Source organism: Nerophis lumbriciformis, linkage group LG34, assembly GCF_033978685.3.
Source record: "Nerophis lumbriciformis linkage group LG34, RoL_Nlum_v2.1, whole genome shotgun sequence".
NCBI lineage: Eukaryota > Metazoa > Chordata > Actinopteri > Syngnathiformes > Syngnathidae > Nerophis > Nerophis lumbriciformis.
This window is the reverse complement of record NC_084581.2, coordinates 14,997,039-15,017,779: the sequence shown is the minus strand read 5'-3', so window position 1 is coordinate 15,017,779 and position 20,741 is coordinate 14,997,039. Positions and strand designations below refer to the sequence as shown.

Genomic DNA, 20,741 nt, shown 5'->3' with positions numbered 1-20,741 from the left:
GCTTGATGTACAGCTTAAGTTGTTCAACAGTCCGGGGTCTCCGTTGTGGTATTTTAGGCTTCATATTGCGCCACACATTTTCAAAGGGAGACAGGTCTGGACTACAGGCAGGCCAGTCTAGTACCTGCACTCTTTTACTATGAAGCCACGCTGATAACCATAATAACGTTGCTTGGATGGCAACATATGTTGCTCCAAAACCTGTATGTACCTTTCAGCATTAATGACGCCTTCATAGATGTGTAAGTTACCCATGCCTTGGGCACTAATACACCCCCATACCATCACAGATGCTGGCTTTTCAACTTTGCGCCTATAACAATCCGGATAGTTATTTTCCTCTTTGTTCCGGAGGACACAACGTCTGCAGTTTCCAAAACAATATGAAATGTGGACTTGTCAGACCACAGAACACTTTTCCACTTTGCATCAGTTCATCTTAGATGATTTCGGGCCCAGCAAAGCTGGCGGCGTTTCTGGGTGTTGTTGATAAATGGCTTTTGCTTTGCATATTTGCATAGAGTTTTAACTTGCACTTACAGATGTAGCGACAAACTATAGTTACTGACAGTGGTTTTCTGAAGTGTTCCTGAGCCTATGTGGTGATATCCTTTACACACTGATGTCGCTTTTTGATGCAGTACGGCCTGAGGGATCGAAGGTCCGTAATATCATCGCTTACGTGCAGTGATTTCTCCAGATTCTCTGAACCTTTTGATGATATTACGGATCGTAGATGCTGAAATCCCTAAATTCCTTGCAATAGCTCGTTGAGAAATGTTGTTCTTAAACTGTTAGACAATTTGCTTATGCATTTGTTCACAAGGTGGTGACCCTCGCCCCATTCTTGTTTGTGAATGACTGAGCATTTCATGGAAGCTGCTTTTATACCCAATCATGGCACCCACCTGTTCCCAATTAGCCTTTTCACCTGTGGGATGTTCCAAATAAGTGTTTGATGAGCATTCCTCAACATTCTGAGTCTTTTTTTCCACTTTTGCCAGCTTTTTTGAAACATGTTGCAGGCATCAAATTTCAAATGAGGTAATATTTGCAAAAAATAACAAAGTTTTCCAGTTCTAACGTTAAGTGTCTTGTATTTGCAGTCTACTCAATTGAATATACGTTTAAAATGATTTGCAAATCATTATATTCTGTTTTTATTTACGATTTACACAAAGTGCCAACTTGACTGGTTTTGGGTTTTGTACAATATAATGGTATCCTTATTTTTTTTCGTAATTTGTAGCAGCATAGACGGTGTAAATGATAACACATCTTTGCAGGAAATGTATATTTTTTACTGTATCACACCACTTTGTGTAAAAGCAGATGAAACTATAAAGTTTCTTGGCTAGTTGAGGCGGAAACAAGGCAAGCCATACGCTGCGAAGAAAGGGCAGGGGGATCCGGAATAGGGAGTCGTCTGACAGGAACTAAATGACTGCGCTATATTAAATATATAATAATTTGTTGAGTGAAAAGGCAATAGTACACATGTTTTGCCAAATAGTGAACCCACATTTATCTGCTGTAATTACAGTATACAGTATATATTATAAAGTGGTACTAGTTGTTTTCCCCACGACATTGCCATCTTTTGAAGATGGTGGGGCACTGCAGCTAACCAAGCAAAACGTTTATGTACATTTTAACAATACATTTTAAGAATTTAGGGACTAATTGTTCTTAAACCTTATCCTCCAGTTCCTTGTTGGACCTGGATCCTCTCTCCTCCTCTGGTCCACCGGCAACATCGGCCGCCCCCACATCCTGGGGAGGTAAGTCAGTGTTTCATCCACATGCACGTTATTTTAGGGAGTATTATATACAGTATAATATTTCTTGTGTTGTCCACAGACCTTCTCGGCTCGGGTGAGTGTTCTTCCCTCCTCCTCCAGGTGGTTTCCATATGTTTTTGTCTGTTGAACCTGATCAAGTCCAGCCTGTAAACAGTGTCAGTGTGTTAGGATGTGTCATGTTTACCCCCTGGTTTGTCTCCTTGTAGCTGTTTTTCTTTCGTCTGAGTGTCCTGGTTTCTTTCTCTCTCCTCCCTACCTCCCGCATCCTCCATTCTGTGGTTTTGATTTATAACGGGGGCTTTTTTTTGTTGTTTCTTTGCTAATTTTTGATTTCAATGGATTTTGATTTTTAATTCCAAATAATCTTAATTTGAATTTTTTGAATTTTATTTTTGTGTATGGGTGCCATGGCTGGCTCTTTTTGCTTCCTCCTTACTTTGGCGCCTTTAATTTGGGGACGCCAACCCTCGCACTCCCCCCTTCCTCGCCGGCACTCGCAGAAATGGGCGACTCCTTGCTCGCCGAGCCCACCCTCGCAGCGGAGGCCGCCCAGTCACCTTCGGCAACGTCTCCCACCCCTGCGGCACCAGAGGCCGGAGTCCCCGTAGCTCCTCCCACTAGCACAGCGGCCACCTCTTCCCCTGGCGCCACCAATATGGATCTGTTAGGAGGTTAGTGGGCTTCTTGGGTGTTCTGTACCACAGAACCACTCTGGGAAGCTCAATTCGCGCACCCCCGAACCCTTCTGATGGTGTGAAGCCACACTCAGTTGCATGCACATACAGTTTACTGACTGACATGGTAGCGCTTTAAATTACAGCCCAAATTCTTGTCAGCACCTTTTTCAGATTGGTAAATGGTACTGTAGTTTCTGTGATGAGGGCCAGTCATAGAGATAACATGTAGCAATTATCACTAGTTTTGTCCTAAGCAAAATGACAATACTTACTATTGTTTCTCTAAAAGCATCTCATAAACTGGCTATGAAGTTTATGTTATTCTCTACCTTGTAACATTGTTAGAAGCTTTTTATTGAGGAAATCATTTGATTGGAATTTTCATGCTGTAATCAGAAGTGCAACCACAGAAAAAATGCTTTTACAATGGAACCTTTAAGGTCAAACACAATTAGGGATGGTTACCGAATTTGGTATTTTTGTAAGTACCGACCGAAGTCCGTCCGTAGTAACGAGTACCAATTCATGTAAAATCAAATGGTGCCATATTTTGATACTTTTTGTTGCACGTGACATCCCGGCACCGGCTCAGGCTCTTGGCTGGGAAACAAGCAGTCAAGCACTCAGAGTGGACTCAACCAGACTGCCTTAAGGTAATGTTACAATTTTCCCTTCCAACAAACCTAGAGGAAGGCGCTCAAAATTACAGCAAGGTTCCACTTTTCAATTGTGCTAGTGAGTTGCTAATTTGCATTGGATTTGCCATAGATGTGCTACTGATTAGCATTAGCGATTTTACGTGCTAATTTCAACACCTACAAATTTGGAATTGAAAACTGCAACTAAGATGCATGTTATAATCAAACATCTGGTGTGTAATAAGTACAATAATTACAGCATAAACTACTGCTGTAAAAGTATATTTAAAAAAAAAAAATAGATCGATCACACTTTTGAAGTTTGAGTTAATTGCTCCCTGGCATATTTGAAGTTTAAAAAGACCCAAATATTTGGATACAAATGCAATTTTATTGTCAGAATGTCATACAGGAAAAAAAATTACAATGTGCGTCATTGTTTGCTCAAATCTTGGCAACAGCTTTATCTAAAGTCCAGTAGGGTGTATTTTGAAGTAAAACATTTCCGGTGAGCACAACAGTCTCCTCGTTCATCTTTGCACTGATTTATGCATTGACGTGATCCCTGACCGTATAACTAGCAGTGCCACATTTTAGGTAACCATTCATGGTTAGGATAAAGGTTAAAATAAATGGCATGACTAATCTGCTTAATTATACATTTCTTTGTGATTAATCACATGAGTTAACTCGTTATTTTTGAAAGCCTTAGTACAAACAGTTTGTAGGGCTCAACAAAAGAAAATATTGGCACAATCAGCTTCATATGGCAAAGACTGGGCAACACAACAAAGTCTATACACGTCTTAGAATTGCAACTGCATGCAAAGTCTACTATATAATACTTGCAAATGAAAGTCATGAGTGTAAGAAAACAAGATCACAACTGGACAGCACAGTTATTATCAACTCACTGTTAAATGTTAAAAAAAAAAGATTTTACTGGTAGACAAACATTTATTAATACATGAACACACACAAAAGTACCAAAAATTTGTACAGTATCGATTTAAATGTGAAAGGTACCCCATCCCTAAACACAATAAATATTCCAAGATGATAGTTTACCACAGATTATAATAATAAAATAATATAAAAAAGATTACTAGCATAAGAACTAATGGAGATAGAAACAATCTGTTCCAATATCAAACTATCATCAAACATCCAATATTGTACAATTTATAAGTAACCTTTTGGCTCAAACCAGTGTAAACTAGTAAAGCACTTTGGGAGCGCGCAGACCAAGCTCTACCTTTTAATCAATCAATCATCAATCAAAGTTTATTCATACAGCCCTTAATCACAAGTGTCTCAAAGGGCTGCACAAGCCACAACTTTCAATAGTAAAAAGGAATTCCTGAATCCAGACGGTGATCCGGACTGGAACTTTTTGAGCTATTTATAGCAGAATGAAATTAAATCCACTCATTTTTGGTGGAGGCAGGACCGCTGGCATACACCCACAGAAGTTGAGGCTCAGAACCAAAACAAAAGGTAACAGTACAAATGATCTGAATCACCCACAAAATGTAATCACTTGTTTCTTATTTAATTTCACACATTTATACATAGTTTCATGAAAATCCACCCATAACTTTATGAGTTGAGTAATGTACAAATAAACAAACTCCAACATTAACAACTACCACTGTCTTAATAATAGAATATACTGATCTAAAACAATAAAGCTTTAAAGTTGTAGTTAAGTATCTAGTTTTTGTAATACCTGTAAATTATATAGTATTAAAAAGAAGTAAAAAAAAAAAAAGCATGCCACCTTAACTCTGGGGTGTGAGTATGTGACGCTGGCGTCTCACTGCTTTGAATGCAAGTCTAATAACGTCACGTCACTTCCTGTGTATATTTTTCTTTTCATAGCATGTATGACTCTACTTTTTGGGGAAAATGTGTATTAAAAAAAGAAGGAAAAAACAAAACACCCAGAATAATTTATTTGATGCCTAGTGAGTTCCAATGCAAGCATCATGTATGGCGCGACATTGGAGGACTGAATTTTTGAACTTTTGACATTTAGAGGTTCCACTGTATTTCACTCAATCTGTAATCTGCAAGCAAAATGCATCAAATTGAATTGAATCAACAAAATGAATTGATCCATAGCGATGCATTGATGTTAAAATGCTGGCCATTGGTGACACAATCAGCTTACATTTTACTGTATATGGAGTTTGTGTTTGATAGACTGGTGTGCTTTCCTTCAACGCAGCAAAAAAAGCACTTCTATCAAACTTGTCACTGCTGCAAACGTGTGCTGAAACATATGCTGTTACAGCGTATCGGCTATTTGTATGGAACATTCTCTGCACTCTGTTAGCAAAAAGCTAGAATGCCTCCTTGTCTGTTTCACCATTTGTCTGTCACCTCTGTGTCATGGCAACCTGCCAGTGCTGCTGGATGCATGTTATTGACTTCTTTTTCTGACTCTCTTTTCCTCTCCTGACTTTTTTCTTCTCTTCTGACCACTTTGGGCTCCTCCTCCGTCTATCCTCCATTGGGCTTTTTCTGCGTGTGAACCTCAGACGCCTTTGCCACACCCGCTGCCACCACGGAGACCCCTGCTGCAGCAACGGACGGCGGAACTGCTGCCACTGCAACATCCACTACCACTGGAGCTGGTGGGTGACATAAAGTCAACAAGACGGTGTGAACGAGTAGGGATGGATGGACGTGGAAGGAAATGTGGAGTTGATTCCATCCTTTGTGGCTATGCCAGCTAGAAGATTTTGTGTCTCTGGGAATTTTGGGCCTTTTGTGAGCTCTGAAATAGTTGATGTTAGACCCGAGGGACGGCCTGCAGGCTTTGCTATAGCCTCTCTTGTAGTTCATCCCAAAAAATCCCTCTAAGGAGCGAGGGAACTGGCCAAATTGTTCAGTTGGAAATGATTACTGTCCACAATGTCTCACTAAGATGAAGGAGTAGTCCAACTATGATTGTCGTAGTGGAAACTGTAGTAGTATGGCTTTAAAGTTTCCATCCCTCTATGTGTGGGGACAGGAGGTGCACCGATTAGCTATTGAGTGTTGCTGGTGCCTTTGCTTTTGTTGTTTCCATGGCGACAGAAGACAATGAACTTCCCTTCCTCGCTTTCATTACTTGCCTTCACACGTCTGCGTAAAAAAGGACATGCGGCAGATGGCTGGTTTTGGGGCGAGTTAGAAAGAGTTGCCTTTGTTTTGCATTGGGACGTTTATTTAACAACAGATAACAGGAGCAGATAGGATCCTCTCTGCTTTACTCAAGAACAGTGGGAAGCATTGAATATCGTGTCGAGGTACAGTCTGAAAAGTGAACGTGGTTGAACGTAAACAAAAAACATCGCTGACCACAGCTAAAAGCTAAACATCATCCATTTTCCTCAACTTCTTCTTTCTGAGTCCAAGATCTTAAAAGGGAACTGCACTTTTTTGGGAATTTTGCCAATCGTTCACAATCATTATGATAGTCCGCTGAAAGACCATTATTCCGGCCATAAAATCCGATACATAACCAGTCAAAAGCGCCAACAATACTCAATTTACATTTCGTGACTTGACTATTAATCAAGTATTGGTGATAAAGGTATTATAAGCGCTAACACAGATAAACTATTTATAGCGGCGACGTGATCCCTTTCTGTGATCCTAGATTTACATAATCGAGTGGTCTGTTACTTTCTCGCTTCCTTGCTCCCTGTAAATTTATTGTAGATCATAAATCATGCATCTCACCTGGACAGAAGGTGGCTGAGAATATAATCCAACAAGTTGGGATAGTTTGACAGCCATTTCTGACCTGGAACTGGCGAGGATGACACGAAAAGCGCTTGTTCTGCCCCCGCTCCCCCAACCCGTTTCTTCGCGAGGATTATGAGACATTTTTCATCTAAATAGGAATATGTATACATCCTAGCAGTAGGCATCCTAATTACAGGAGACATTGTACAGTAAGTGAAGTCTGCAGTGAGCAGAAAAAAAGCAAACTCTGATGCATTTTTGAAATCAATGCACCACATATGTTTAAAATTTTTGAAATATGTAATGTTATTATAAAACTGCCTGTTACTACATTACATATGTACTTACATCATGTATAGAAAACCCTAATGGAGGTGTTTGGATGTTTTTAGGGGCTCTATAGGCAGAATTGAATGGCTCCCATAGACTCCAATGTAAGCGGACTATTGATCAAGTTTATTTAATATTTAAAATGCATTTTTTCCAAAATCCATCTGTTGTCATATCTTTCAGAATGATTGTAAACAATAGACAAAATTAGAAAAAAAAGTGCAGTTCCCCTTACAACTTTCCAATTTTCACAGTTTTCATAACCACATCAAACATCCATTGTGTTTTTGTGTGTCTAACATCCCCCCTCATCTTTCCACAAGACCCCTTTGCCCCCTCAGATGGTAGCGCCACTACCAATACCACCACCGCAGCATCTCCAGGTCTAGACCTTTTTGGCGTGATGTCAGCGGAGAACACAGGTTTTAGCTCTGCACTGCCCGCACCTTCACCCTCATCGCTCTCTACCACCGCATCCACCATGGTTGTCGTCACCACGGCAACCGTTTCAGCACCCGTAGTCACTGACCCTGCGGTCGATTTTTTCAGCGGTAAACAACGGACGTGTTTGCGCTGCCTCTCCTCTTTCACTGTGCCCGAATCACTTCTCTTTATTGGAAGAAATCTTGCGCTTGTCTGCTGTCATGTTTTGAGCTTTCTGGTCGTGCGTTTGTAGCTTTCTTTGAGCCCATGCCTGACACAAGGTGCATCCAAGCAGAGACCACACCCACTGCTGGCTTGTTTACAGCAGGTACCCCCTTTTTGCATCCATGCTGTCCCGTCTGGTGTGCTCACATTTCCTGCCTTGCGGTGTCACATGGTGGCGTTGTCCTCTATTTGAACTAGAACAGAAAACGTGTTTGAAATTTTCACACACTCATTCAGCATGTTTTGCATGCTCTGCATTACCTGTAAATAATATTTCCTTAAATAGTGGCCTATGTTTTTCCTCAACTTGAGCGTGCAGCAGTTGTCAATTTTAAGGATTGTATTTAAATGGAGGCTTTTATTTACAATTACTTACGCTGTACAAAAAGGCTGTTGGCGGCTAAAATACTGGCGGCTCATTCACCTAAATTTTACTGTGAAAATAAAAGTGACACAGTTTTTCCATTTATAGTATCCATCCATCTATTCATCTTCTTCTGCTTATTCGGGGTCAGGTCCCAGGGGCAGCTGTCTGAGCAGAGAAGCCAATACTTCCCTCTCCCCAGCTTCTTCGCCCAGCTTGTCCCGAGGATCCCAAGCCGTTCCCAGGCCTCCTATAGGTCTGATGTGTTCATTACACCTCCCCAGGGAGACTTCCGAGGGGTCATCCTAACCAGATACCTAAACCACCTCATCTGGCTCCTCTCGATGTGGAAGAGCAGCGACTTTACTCCAAGCCCCTCCCAAATGACAGAGCTTCTCTATCTGTCTCTAAGGGTGAGCCCTACCACCCTACGGAGGAAGGTCATTTCAGCCGCTTGTATCCGCGATCTTGTCGTTTCAGTCACAACCTAAAGCTTGTGACAATAGGAAAGGATAGGAATGTAGATTGACCGGTAAATTGAGAGTTTTGCCTCCCGTCTTAGCTCCTTGTTCACCACAACGGATCGATAAAGGATCTGCATCACTGCAGACGCTGCACCAATCCGTCTGTCGATCTCACGATCCATTATTTCCTCACTCGTGAACAAGACCCCACGGCAGGATCTCATCCGCAACCCAGAGATGATATTGCACCCTTTTCTGAGCTAAAACCATGGACTCTGACTTAGAGGTGCTGATTCTCAGCCCAGTTGCTTCACACTCAGCTGCGAACCGCTCCAAGAGAGTTGAAGATCATGTCCAGATGAAGCCAGCAGGACCACATCATCTGCAAAAAGCAGAGACCAAATCTTGCAGCCACCAAAGCGGAGCCCATCAACGCCCTAACTGCGCCTAGAAATTCTGTTCATAAAACGTATAAATAGAATCGGTGACAAAGGGCAGCCTCAGCGCAGTCCAACCCTCACTGGGAACGGGTCTGACTTACTGCCGGTGTTCTATCGATGTTTGTAACCTATCGATGTCTGCAACCAACTCTACTGAGCATGCCATGCACGCGCAAATATTTCAAACATTTGCCTCGAACGAAATACCCATAGAAAACAACTGCTTCGTGTTCCTTGTGCTCAAATGAGCAGTGATTTTAAAATATATTTCTTTCATTGTATCTTCTGACCAGCAAGCCTGTATACAACTACAGCGTGAGGAAGTTCGCATTGTATATTAACGGACAACAAGCATGTAAACAAATACAGCGTGAGGAAGTTCACATTGACGCAAATAATGGTAGCTTGCATTTTTGTTTTAATCACAGTTTACGACGAGTCGTGTCTGAATACTGAGTAAAACAAAATTCGACAGCAAAAATGACGTGGTAGCGGAATTCAATAGACCCCACTATCAAGTTACTCTGTTATGCTATTGGTCGATTTTTTTTCGAGGAAGCAGCCAAATTTAACAGAACACCGGCAATGCGGACCAAGCCCTGACACCCATCATACAGGGAGTGGACCGCTGTAATCAGACGGTCAGATGCCCCATATTCCTGGAGCATTCCCCACAGGACTTCCCGAGGGACATGGTCAAATGCCTTTTCCAAGTCCACCAAACTCAAGTAGACTGGCTGGTCAAACTCTCATGCACCCTCAAGGACCCTGTCGAGAGTATAGAGCTGGTCCATAGTTCCACGACCAGGGCAAAAACCACATTGCTCCTCTTGATTTCGTGGTTTGACTATCCGGTGTAACCTCCTCTCAGTACACCTGAATAGACCTTACATGGAAGGCTGACAAGTGTGACCTAACAATAGATGGAACACACCCTTCGGTCCCCCTTTTTAAAGAGACAAACCACCACCACGGTATACCAATCCAGAGGCACCGCCCCCGATGTCCACACAATGTTGCAAAGTCTTGTCAACCAAGACAGCCCCACAGCATACAGAGCCAACCTCCACCCAGATTTAGGTGGAGGTTGTCCACCCCCGGCGCCCTGCCACCAAAGAGTTTCTTAACTACTTCGACAACCTCAGACCCAAAGATGAGAGAGCCCACCACAGAGTCCGCAGGCACTGCTTCCTCATAGGAATATGTGTAAGTGGGATTAAGGAAGTCTTTGAAGACACCATCCCAACCATACACAGTGTTGACAAACTGTCCAGAGATCATTCTCCATGGCTTCTCCAAACTGAGTTTTTGCTTCAGCAACCGCCAAAGCCACACTTTGCTTAGCCTGTCGATACCTGTCAGCTGTCTCCGGAGTCCAATGAGACAAAAAAGACCTGATTGGACTCCTTCTTCAGCCTGACGGCATCCCTCACCGTTGGTGTACACCAGCGGGTTCTGGGATTATCGACACCACAGGCACCAACTACCTTGCGGCCACAGCTCTGATCAGCTGCCTCGATAATAGAGGCACAGAACATGGCCCACTCAGACTCTATGTCCCCTGCCTCCCTCGAACATGTTCGATACTCTTCCAGAGGTGGGAATTGATGGGAGATTCTGCCAGCCGTTCCCAGCAGAATCTCACAATGTGTTTGGGCCTGCCAGGTCTGACCGGCGTCCTCCCCCACCATTACAGGTGGTGATCAGTTGAACATTTACATTACAATTTACCAATTACCTGCTCAGTGGCCTTGTGGTTAGAATATCCGCCCTGAGACTGGAAGGTCGAGAATTTTAAACCCCCCGGCCGAGTCATACCAAAGGCTATAAAAATTGGACCCATTGCCTCCCTGCTTGGCACTCAGCATCAAGGGTTGGAATTGGGGGTTAAATCATTAAAATAATTCCTGAGTGCGGCCACAGCTGCTGCTCACTGCTCCTCTCACCTTCCAGGTGTTGAACATGGGGATAGGTCAAATGCAGAGGATAATTTCACCACTGGATGTGTGTGTGACTATCGTTGGGACTTTAACTTTACAGTAATGCACTGTAAAAACAATGACTGTAGCTTATACATTAAAAGATTGGCAGCTCAGTTGCCAGAATTCCATTTTCTACCGCTTATTCCCTTTTGGAGTCGCGGGGGGCGCTGGAGCCTATCTCAGCTACAATCGGGCGGAAGGCGGGGTACACCCTGGACAAGTCGCCACCTCATCACAGGGCCAACACAGATAGACAAACAACATTCACATTCACATTCACACACTAGGGCCAATTTAGTGTTGCCAATCAACCTATCCCAGTTGCCAGAATTCTACAGTAAAAATAATAATGATACTGTTTTTCAATTCACAATATTTATGTGTAAAAAAAAACACTTAAAATGTTACAGTAAAATACTGGCGAGTGAGCTGACAGTTTTTTTTTTACTGTTAACATCCTGATTTTTTTTTTTACAGTGTATACATCTTAGTATATCTACATCTAGATGGGTTGGTTTTGCGACGTGGCTCGAATGGTAGAGCGGTCATGCCAGCAACTTGAGGGTTCCAGGTTCGATCTCTGCGTCCGCCATACGTCCTTGGGCAAGATACTTTACCCACCTGCTCCCAGTGCCACCCACACTGGTTTAAATGTAACTTAGATATTGGGTTTCACTATGTAAAGAGCTTTGAGTCACTTTTAGCCTATATACAAAATTCTAAATATTGAAAAAGCCAATGTTGGAAAACGTTTGGTCACACCAACGCGCGTGCAGCGTGTATTTGTCAAAGGAAAACTATCAATTCCGTCAATAAAATGTGTAACTGCTTTATTTGCGTTTTTCATTTGCGAATATTATTTCCTATCAACAACGTAGTGCAGTTGGAGAGGGAACTAATTATCCCCTGCTTGTTCCCTCACTGTCATATATTATGAACACGCTTGATCGAACGGCATAATGCTGATGAGCTTAAAGGGGAATTGCACTTTTTTGAGGATTTTGCCTATCGTTTACAATCATGAAAAATATGACAACGGATGGATTTTTTTTAATACATTCTAAATAAAAATAAAAAAATTTAAATAATAGTCTGCTATTTCGCCTATAAAATCCAATAAATAACCACTCAAAAACAGCCAACGATACTAATTGTAATAATTATATTTCGGGACTTGAATATTAACCAAGTATTAGTGATATTGTTATTATAAGCACTAACGCGAACAAACTATTTATAGCGGCGCCGTGGTCACTACTGTATGTCCCTATGTTTGCTTTCTCGCTTAGTTTATTGTAGATCATAAATCATTCATTTCACCTGCACAGAAAAAGTCTGAGGAGGTAATCCGACAAATTGGACCTCAGCCATTTAGGGCCCGGAAATGGCGAGAAAGACACAAAAAGAGGTTTGATCGCATTTATTTAATATTTAGAATGCAAAAAGAAAAAAAGAAAAAAAACATCCATCGTCATATCTCTCATAATGATTGTGAAAAAAAAGTGCAGCTCCACTTGAAGTGCTCTGGGGGTGGGATTAAATAAATGATCTTCTTCCCACTCCCTTTCAGGCAAAACTGGACAATCATGCATTACATACTATACATTACCTTTTGCACTATATTAATGTATATTATTATGTGTTGTGTACTTTTTTATGTCTTTGCCTGAAATAAATAAATAAATGAAAAACATTTAAAAAAGTTACATCTAAGTTTGCATTAGCATGGTTGTAAGACCATGCAAGACAATACTTTTTTTTATATTTCTTATATTGAGAGGAAAAGAGGAGATGTCCATTAAGAAAGCATTAATGCTCAAATTAATTTGGCAACTAATTAGAGCAAGGCGTTTATAAGCGCATAGGCCACTATTTGAGGATGTATGGCTCTTGCGTGCCATGAAATGATTTGCTGTTGTTCCATTCTAACACCATCTCCATGTTAACCTCTCCCCCAGCGGATTTATTCAACTCGTCCGCAATCCCACCCATCCTTTCCTCTGTGCCCCCACCCAAAACTGACAGTGGAGACATCATGAGCCTGTTTTGTGGTGGGTAGCTAGCTTCACAGCAGGGTGTCAAACTTTTAGAAGACTTGGAAAGATGCCCACTTAAGAGTTCTGCACGTGTGGGTTCTTTTATGGCTTTGATGATGACTGCAGAAATGTAATGTAACTCCTGGTGTGTTGGATGGGTGTGTACATGTGCTTTTTGGCGTTAGCAGTGTGCTGTGAAGCCCCAGGCTGACTGTTCCTTCCCCCTTCTGTGCCTTAATGCTGCGATGGACGCATCTCTGCGGGCTCTGCTCTGACACAATTGCCCTGTTGACCTGACAGAGTCCACCGGAGGAGGAGAGCCCCCTGCACCTGCCGCCCCCGGGGCGGAACTCATGTCAGGTAAACCCTCTGAAATATTGACCCCCAACTCTGCACACTGAAGGGCTAATAACAACATGCGGTTTCATCCGTTTCATCTCCACATGACATATTGTAGATACATGTGATTTTTTTTATGTTGTATCTATTAAATGAACTAATAGTTATAACCAATTATAGTGCATATACTACTAAATCCCACTCGGACATGTTGGTGTCATCACAGCATCACCTCGTTTGTACGCCGATGTAGAGCTAATGCGTCTTGAGGGAATTCCTTCCACCTTTCCACTCCCCACTGTGTCATTGGTAAATATGGTAACTTAGACAGCCCCTGCCACCGCTCTGCATCATATCATTATAATTATTATACAATGGACAGTGTGCAGCGTGGATGCTTTGAGGCTTAACTCTTCCTCTACTATTGTCTCTTATATACTTGGCATTGATGCATTTTATTTCCTCTTTCTATCTTCCTCATATATTCCCTGCTCTCTCACTCTCTTTTCCTATCTGGCTCTCGGGCTGGATCATTGCTTGCTTCCCGCCATTTGACTTGGTGAGTTTCCTCGCTCTTTTTAACGCCTTGCTCATGGTGTCTCACGGTGCAGTACTGCATTGCAGTGCAGTGCTCCTTTAAGAGGGAACCCCGCCCGCCATCATTGCTGCAGCGCTCCTTTCCCTTCCCATAAAGCACTATGAAGCCCATAATAAAATGACAGGAGTGGCATAGAAATGATTGAAATGCATCTGTATGATGCCTTCAATTCGAAAAATGTAATGGAAAAAAGCTGAAAAAAATATACAAACAAAACATGTAATTCCTTCATATATGTTACTAAAAAGTCATGTTTTGCTTCAATTTCTAAAACATTAAGAAAATAATAAAATGTATAAATACACTATATACTATATTACATTTAAATATATTAAGGTGTTGTCTTAAAATGGTCAACTCTAGTTAAAAAGCATAGTTATTTCTTTTTGATATAACACAGAAACAGAATTGGAATTAAACATACAGATCAATACATTTTTACCTAATATTTTGTCTGATTATAAATTTCAGTGCATTAACTTACACCCTTAAGTAGCATCGTATTTTAAATGTGAAACTGTAATATTGAATAAGTAAGGCAGTTTGTTTGGGACTAAAATGACTTCCCTCTAAGCCTAACTCGTAGTTATCGGCTCTGCTGCTCATTTCCTCTCCTTCTTCTGTCGTCATGGTGACTGCAGCTGGTTGTCATGGTGATTCCAAGTAGTAAGTGTGTCTGCTCCAAGACTGCGTAGATAGCTAAATTCTTCCTCTCCTATTGTGTCCCCCTTCCTTCCTTCCTGTAGCATTTGATGGGCTAGGAGATGTAATGAAGCCCACCTTGACCCCCCAAGCGGGCGATGTTGACACCTCCATGGCTAACATGGCAAGTAGTAAGTAGTCCTTTTAGTCATTCATTTTTACAGCAGTTTGTGGAAAATTCGGAACTGAAACATTTATGAAATAATTACAAAAAATACTGATACAAAGATGAAATGCTCCCCAAAATGTTGACTTATTTGACTCACGTTTAGGAAGACAGTAATATTGCAGTAACTTTATCTCTTTCTCGTCCACGTCAGATCTCACAATGGGAACCCCAGCGGCCCCTCAGGTAGCTCCTCCCAGTTGGGGTGCCCCCATGGTAAATGTTGTGTGTGTCATTATTAACATGGAGTGAAGCCGCATGGCCGTGCCAGGCAGGGCGGAGACGCTTTGCCTTCCTCGTGCTCTCCTTGGTCACAGGTCCACTTGTATTTGAACAGGCAGCAAGAAAGCAAACAAGATTAAATACTTGACTTAAAGATCCCATATTATGATATTATTTATCACGTTTGAATAAGTGAGTGGTTTCACAATAGTGTAGTGGAAGTTTGTTGTTTAAAATCTAGCCTTGATGCTGGAATATAAACAGTTTAAAAGTGCTTTGAGTACAAGCACTACTGGGAACAAGCCATTTTGCATGTCTGTAGCTTTAAAGGGGAACATTATCACCAGACCTATGTAAGCGTCAATATATACCTTGATGTTGCAGAAAAAAGACCATATATTTTTTTAACCGATTTCCGAACTCTAAATGGGTTAATTTTGGCGAATTAAACGTCTTTCTAATATTCGCTCTCGGAGCGATGACGTCACAACGTGGCGTCACATCGGGAATCAAGCCGCCATTTTCTCAAACACCAAGTCAAATCAGCTCTGTTATTTTCCGTTTTTTCGACTGTTTTCCGTACCTTGGAGACATCATGCCTCGTCGGTGTGTTGTCGGAGGGTGTAACAACAAGAACAGGGACGGATTCAAGTTGCACCAGTGGCCCAAAGATGCGAAAGTGGCAAGAAATTGGACGTTTGTTTCGCACACTTTACCGACGAAAGCTATGCTACGACAGAGATGGCAAGAATGTGTGGATATCCTGCGACACTCAAAGCAGATGCATTTCCAACGATAAAGTCAAAGAAATCTGCCGCCAGACCCCCATTGAATCTGCCGGAGTGTGTGAGCAATTCAGGGACAAAAGCCCTCGGTAGCACGGCAAGCAATGGCGGCAGTTTGTTCCCGCAGACGAGCGAGCTAAACCCCCTATCGACCCTAGCTTCCCTGGCCTGCTGACATCAACTCCAAAACTGGACAGATCAGCTTTCAGGAAAAGAGAGCGGATGAGGGTATGTCTACAGAATATATTAATTGATGAAAATTGGGCTGTCTGCACTCTCAAAGTGCATGTTGTTGCCAAATGTATTTCATATACTGTAAACCTAGTTCATAGTTGTTAGTTTCCTTTAATGCCAAACGAACACTTACCAATCGTTGGTTAGAAGGCGATCGCCGAATTCGTCCTCGCTTTCTCCCGTGTCGCTGGCTGTCGTGTCGTTTTCGTCGGTTTCGCTTGCATATGGTTCAAACCGGTATGGCTCAATAGCTTCAGTTTCTTCTTCAATTTCATTTTCGCTACCTGCCTCCACACTACAACCATCCGTTTCAATACATTCGTAATCTGTTGAATCACTTAAGCCGCTGAAATCCGAGTCTGAATCCGAGCTAATGTCGCTATAGCTTGCTGTTCTTTCCGCCATGTTTGTTTGTGTTGGCTTCACTATGTGACGTCACAGGAAAATGGACGGGTGGTTAAAATCAGGCACTTTGAAGCTTTTTTTAGGGATATTGCGTGATGGGTAAAATTTTGAAAAAAACTTCGAAAAATATAATAAGCCACTGGGAACTGATTTTTAATGGTTTTAACAATTCTGAAATTGTGATAATGTTCCCCTTTAATGTGCATGTTTGTCCATGCCTGTCTCTCACAGTGTGTGGCTACAAGAAGCACTAGTGTTCACTTTCTCCAGTGTTTACACTGTAACTCTACACTTGTCCAACATAATAGATGCCACATATCTAAAACAAGTAGCATGTAACATTAAGGAATGGGTCAGGAGGACACAAACCTTAGCAACACTGGCATAGCTATATAAGCTACAGTGCTAACATCACGCTCACATTTTAAACATCGTGCCAGGTTAGCATAGTCGCTGAAGAAAAACAAAATGATTAAACTTACAGCTCCTTCGTCTGTCGCTGACCGACAGATAGTTGGCAGAGCTCCAGGATTTAAAGTAAGATATGCAGTGAAGCCTGAAGAAGCCACCGCTTCAGCACTTTTTCTTTCAAAAGTGGAGCAACCAAGTGACAAAGATAATAGATTTTTCTGATGTTTGGTGCTCATAAACACACTCTAGGGACATATTATTGCTATAATATCAATATACATGAATATGCATAGGGGACCTTTAAATGTCCTTTTTAAAATCATGATGTAATTTCTTTAGTATCTGCTGGAGAGTGATGAAATGGATTGAAGCTGTTACTTGGAGATAGGAGGTCCTACTTGCTTTGCAGCTAAACTCCGCCCCCGACTTTTGCTTTTTTTTAAAACAGATTTTGAGTTACACTTTCTCATTCAAAGGCTGCCTGCTACAAAAAAAACCTACTCTTAAATCTTTGTGCATGTGCACAGCCACTACCTTGCATGCTAGAAAGCTAATGCTAGTGTTAATCTCTATGAACCACTGGTGTTATTAACTTGTCATGTTGAAAGGTTTTGTTGTGTTAGTGCAGGGGTCACCAACGCGGTGCCCGCGGGCACCAGGTAGCCCGTAAGGACCAGATGAGTCGCCCCCTGGCCTGTTCTAAAAATAGCTCAAATAGCAGCACTTACCAGTGAGCTGGCATTTACAGAGAAAAAAGTGCTGCACTTTCCCTCTGTGCAGATGGTGCTGAAAGACAATGCTTCTGCATCTGAGGCTTTTGACAAAGTTGCAGAAAAGTACTCTCAGGTCAGAAACAGAGTTGGGCAAGAGTTTGAGAACAGGTTTTGTGACCTGGATCAGCTTGATCCATGTGTGTCGTTCATTTCTAATCCTTTCATGAACGTGGACATATCATGCATTGCTGAGTGCAACATTCAGCCTGGATGCTGAACAGGTGGAGATTGAAATTGTAACACTGCAAAATGACCTCCACCTCAAAGCCCACCAGGCTGCACCAAACTTTTGGTGCCTTGTTGACACAGAAAAGTACAGTGGTGTATGCAGAGCAGCTATGAAGGTTGCAAGCCTGTTTGGTTCAACTTATCTTTGTGAATCAGCCTTTTCTGACATGAACTTCATCAAGAACAAACACAGAACACGCCTCACTGATGCACATCTGCAAGACTCACTCAGAGTTGCAGTGTCAAGTTACACACCAGAGTACAACACACTAGTTAACCGCATGCAATGCCAGGCTTCCCACTAACTGACAAAGAAACAGTAAACAGATTTGGTGTCCAGTTCAAAGTGTGACATGATTTATTTAAAAATTTGAGAGTTGACTTTTGTATTTTACATGAGTTATTATTTGTACAAACATGGTGCAAAGTAATTCATGATTTGTTAAAAAATGTTAGTGGCTCGCTAGTTAAAATGGGATATTGTGATTTCACAAGACTGTCTTAGAAGTGATCATTCGAAAATGTTCAATTTGAAAAATGTGCACTTAGAGAAAATATAACAAATAAAGTGTTGCATATTGATATTTATCTGTTTCTATATATATTTATTGTGAGAAATCATTAGGATGATTAGTGTTTCCACAAAGATAAATATAATTAATTATCAATAATAACAGAGTTAAAGGTAAATTGAGCAAATTGGCTATTTCTGGCAATTTATTTAAGTGTGTAACAAACTGGTAGCCCTTCGCATTAATCAGTACCCAAGAAGTAGCTCTTGGTTTCAAAAAGGTTGGTGACCCCTGCGTTAGTGTGTCTGTGTCTACGTGTGTGCTTGTCTTTGCCATGCATTGTCTTGCATTGTTTGTCTTATATGTCAGTGACCCCAACTCCGCCTCCTCTCCCTCCCCTCTACACCTTTAGCCAGCACCCATGGGTGTTCCTCTATTTATGGGGAGCCACCCAGGCTACGGCATGGTAAGACCACTTATAGTCCTGTCCAGTAATGTCCCTCATAACAATGCGGACATTACCGGAAAGCAAAGGACTTCCCCTTGTTAGGTGTTCCTTCCCTTAAAACCGTTTAAATGTCATAGCTTGTTTCTTAGTGTCTCCTTTTCTTTGTGTCTGTCTCTGTGAAAGCCTGGGGCACCGAGTGTCGGCGCTCCCATGATGCCTAGTATGGTTAGGCCGGGCTTCCCTTCCACCGGTGCCACCCCGGGCAGCCCGGTAACCCATTCATGGATTTGTATACGTGTCAGTCAATGCGCGTCAGTTGACAATTTTCCATGCGTGTGTTCAGATGTCTCCTGGAATAGCCCAGAGCCCCAGAAAGCCTCCTCCACCCAGGAACGCTCTGGATGACCTCAACATCAAGGACTTCATGTAGGCCCGACAAAGACCTTCAAGGTAAACATGGCACTTACAAGTCCAAGTACTCTTTTGACCTACATATGCTTGTTAGACCCGAAAGAGTATCATTAGTGGCGCCCCCTATGTGTTGCGATCAAAAATATTTGGAGATACATGTTCTACAGATATCCTCAAAATGTCATGATCATAAGACAGTTTGCTTGATGGAGGCCATGTTTTTCAAACAATCTTGCTCAAATTTGTCCCGGCTTTATGAAGGGCCGAAAAAAACCTTTAAAGGGAAACACTTCCCTTTTAAGTTCAAGTACCGTACTGACTTACTTGTTATTTTTTTCCCACAAAAATAACAGTTTCTCCTATATTCCCGTATGTGTTGTTGTCAAAATATTTGTAGATGTGCAAGGATACATGTAATACAGATATCCTCAAAGGGACATATTCATAAGACAACTGGTCAATGACTTATGGACAATAAGTTGGTAGGGCCCAGCTTGATGGCAGCCACACCATCGCAGATAAACAACCATTCACACTCACATTCACACACTACAATCTTGCTTAAATTTGTCCCCCAGAAGACATGTACTAAATTTCATGGCAATTTGGCCAAAAACCATAAAGTTGTGTGTGTTTTGTAAGCTGTGTGAGAAATTAAAAGTAAGTCCCACCTATAGGAATCAAACCATGTAGTATTTGTCAGAAAAATAATAGCACTCTGCTTTACACCCAAAAAGACAGCAGAAAGACTTTTTAGGGCTATGTTTACTAACGCCAATGTCTTGCTGCTGTTGTAGGTTGGATTGTTGTGTCTGGAGCTCTGTGGATGTCTGCACTTCCCCACTGCCCCCCACCTTAACCATCAGCCCAACGATCCTCGCCCACCTCTAGAGGCTGCAACCCCTCAAAAACTCCCCCGCCCTTCATGATGTACTGTTGTAGCACAACTGTGAATGTGAACCATAGATACAGAAAAAACTTGTGTGTGTGGGTGTGTGTGTAAATCAGTGTTAATCTTTACTTAATATATACTATGAGGGGGAGGGGAAAAATGTGTATTTAGATTCCTTCTGGACTTCTGCATACAAGCTGACTTGGAATGGATTTTTTGCGCATTTGGGGGACAAGGACTGTGTTGTTAATTAAATGTGGACTGTGTTTCAATGTGTGTACCTTCACTGGCCAACAATAATACCCCCTACTCTTTTATCGTCTAACTTTCTTGTCCCAACTAATACTGAGCTATCCTCGTCGTCCCAACTAACACTGAGCGATGTTTGTGTCATGGTTGTACCTCCAGTATGTCCGCTTAGCCCTCCATGCTCCTAATTGGTAACAAAAATACATGCAAATACGACTTTATCTACTGTGTTCTTTCTTTTTCTTAG

The 20,741-nt window shown here is 41.9% G+C and overlaps 1 protein-coding gene across 14 annotated transcripts in view; it reads left to right on the top strand.

The window, feature by feature from the left end:
• LOC133576094 (clathrin coat assembly protein AP180) overlaps window positions 1-20,616 on the top strand; it is a 44,229-nt gene extending 23,613 nt beyond the window's left edge. Inside the window, exons 13-23 of one of the 14 annotated variants that reach the window (XM_072912218.1) lie at window positions 1,708-1,781; window positions 1,861-1,875; window positions 2,303-2,473; window positions 5,661-5,756; window positions 13,042-13,134; window positions 13,420-13,479; window positions 14,803-14,889; window positions 15,079-15,140; window positions 19,126-19,212; window positions 19,286-19,392; window positions 20,151-20,616. In XM_072912218.1, the coding sequence (XP_072768319.1) occupies window positions 1,708-1,781; window positions 1,861-1,875; window positions 2,303-2,473; window positions 5,661-5,756; window positions 13,042-13,134; window positions 13,420-13,479; window positions 14,803-14,889; window positions 15,079-15,140; window positions 19,126-19,212; window positions 19,286-19,372 (832 nt within the window). In that variant the 3' untranslated portion in view covers window positions 19,373-19,392; window positions 20,151-20,616. The remainder of the gene's footprint in view (window positions 1-1,707; window positions 1,782-1,860; window positions 1,876-2,302; window positions 2,474-5,660; window positions 5,757-13,041; window positions 13,135-13,419; window positions 13,480-14,802; window positions 14,890-15,078; window positions 15,141-19,125; window positions 19,213-19,285; window positions 19,393-20,150) is intronic. The other 13 variants (XM_061929057.2, XM_061929059.2, XM_061929058.2 and 10 more) reach the window with 13 other exon arrangements.
• The last annotated feature ends 125 nt before the right edge of the window (window positions 20,617-20,741 follow it).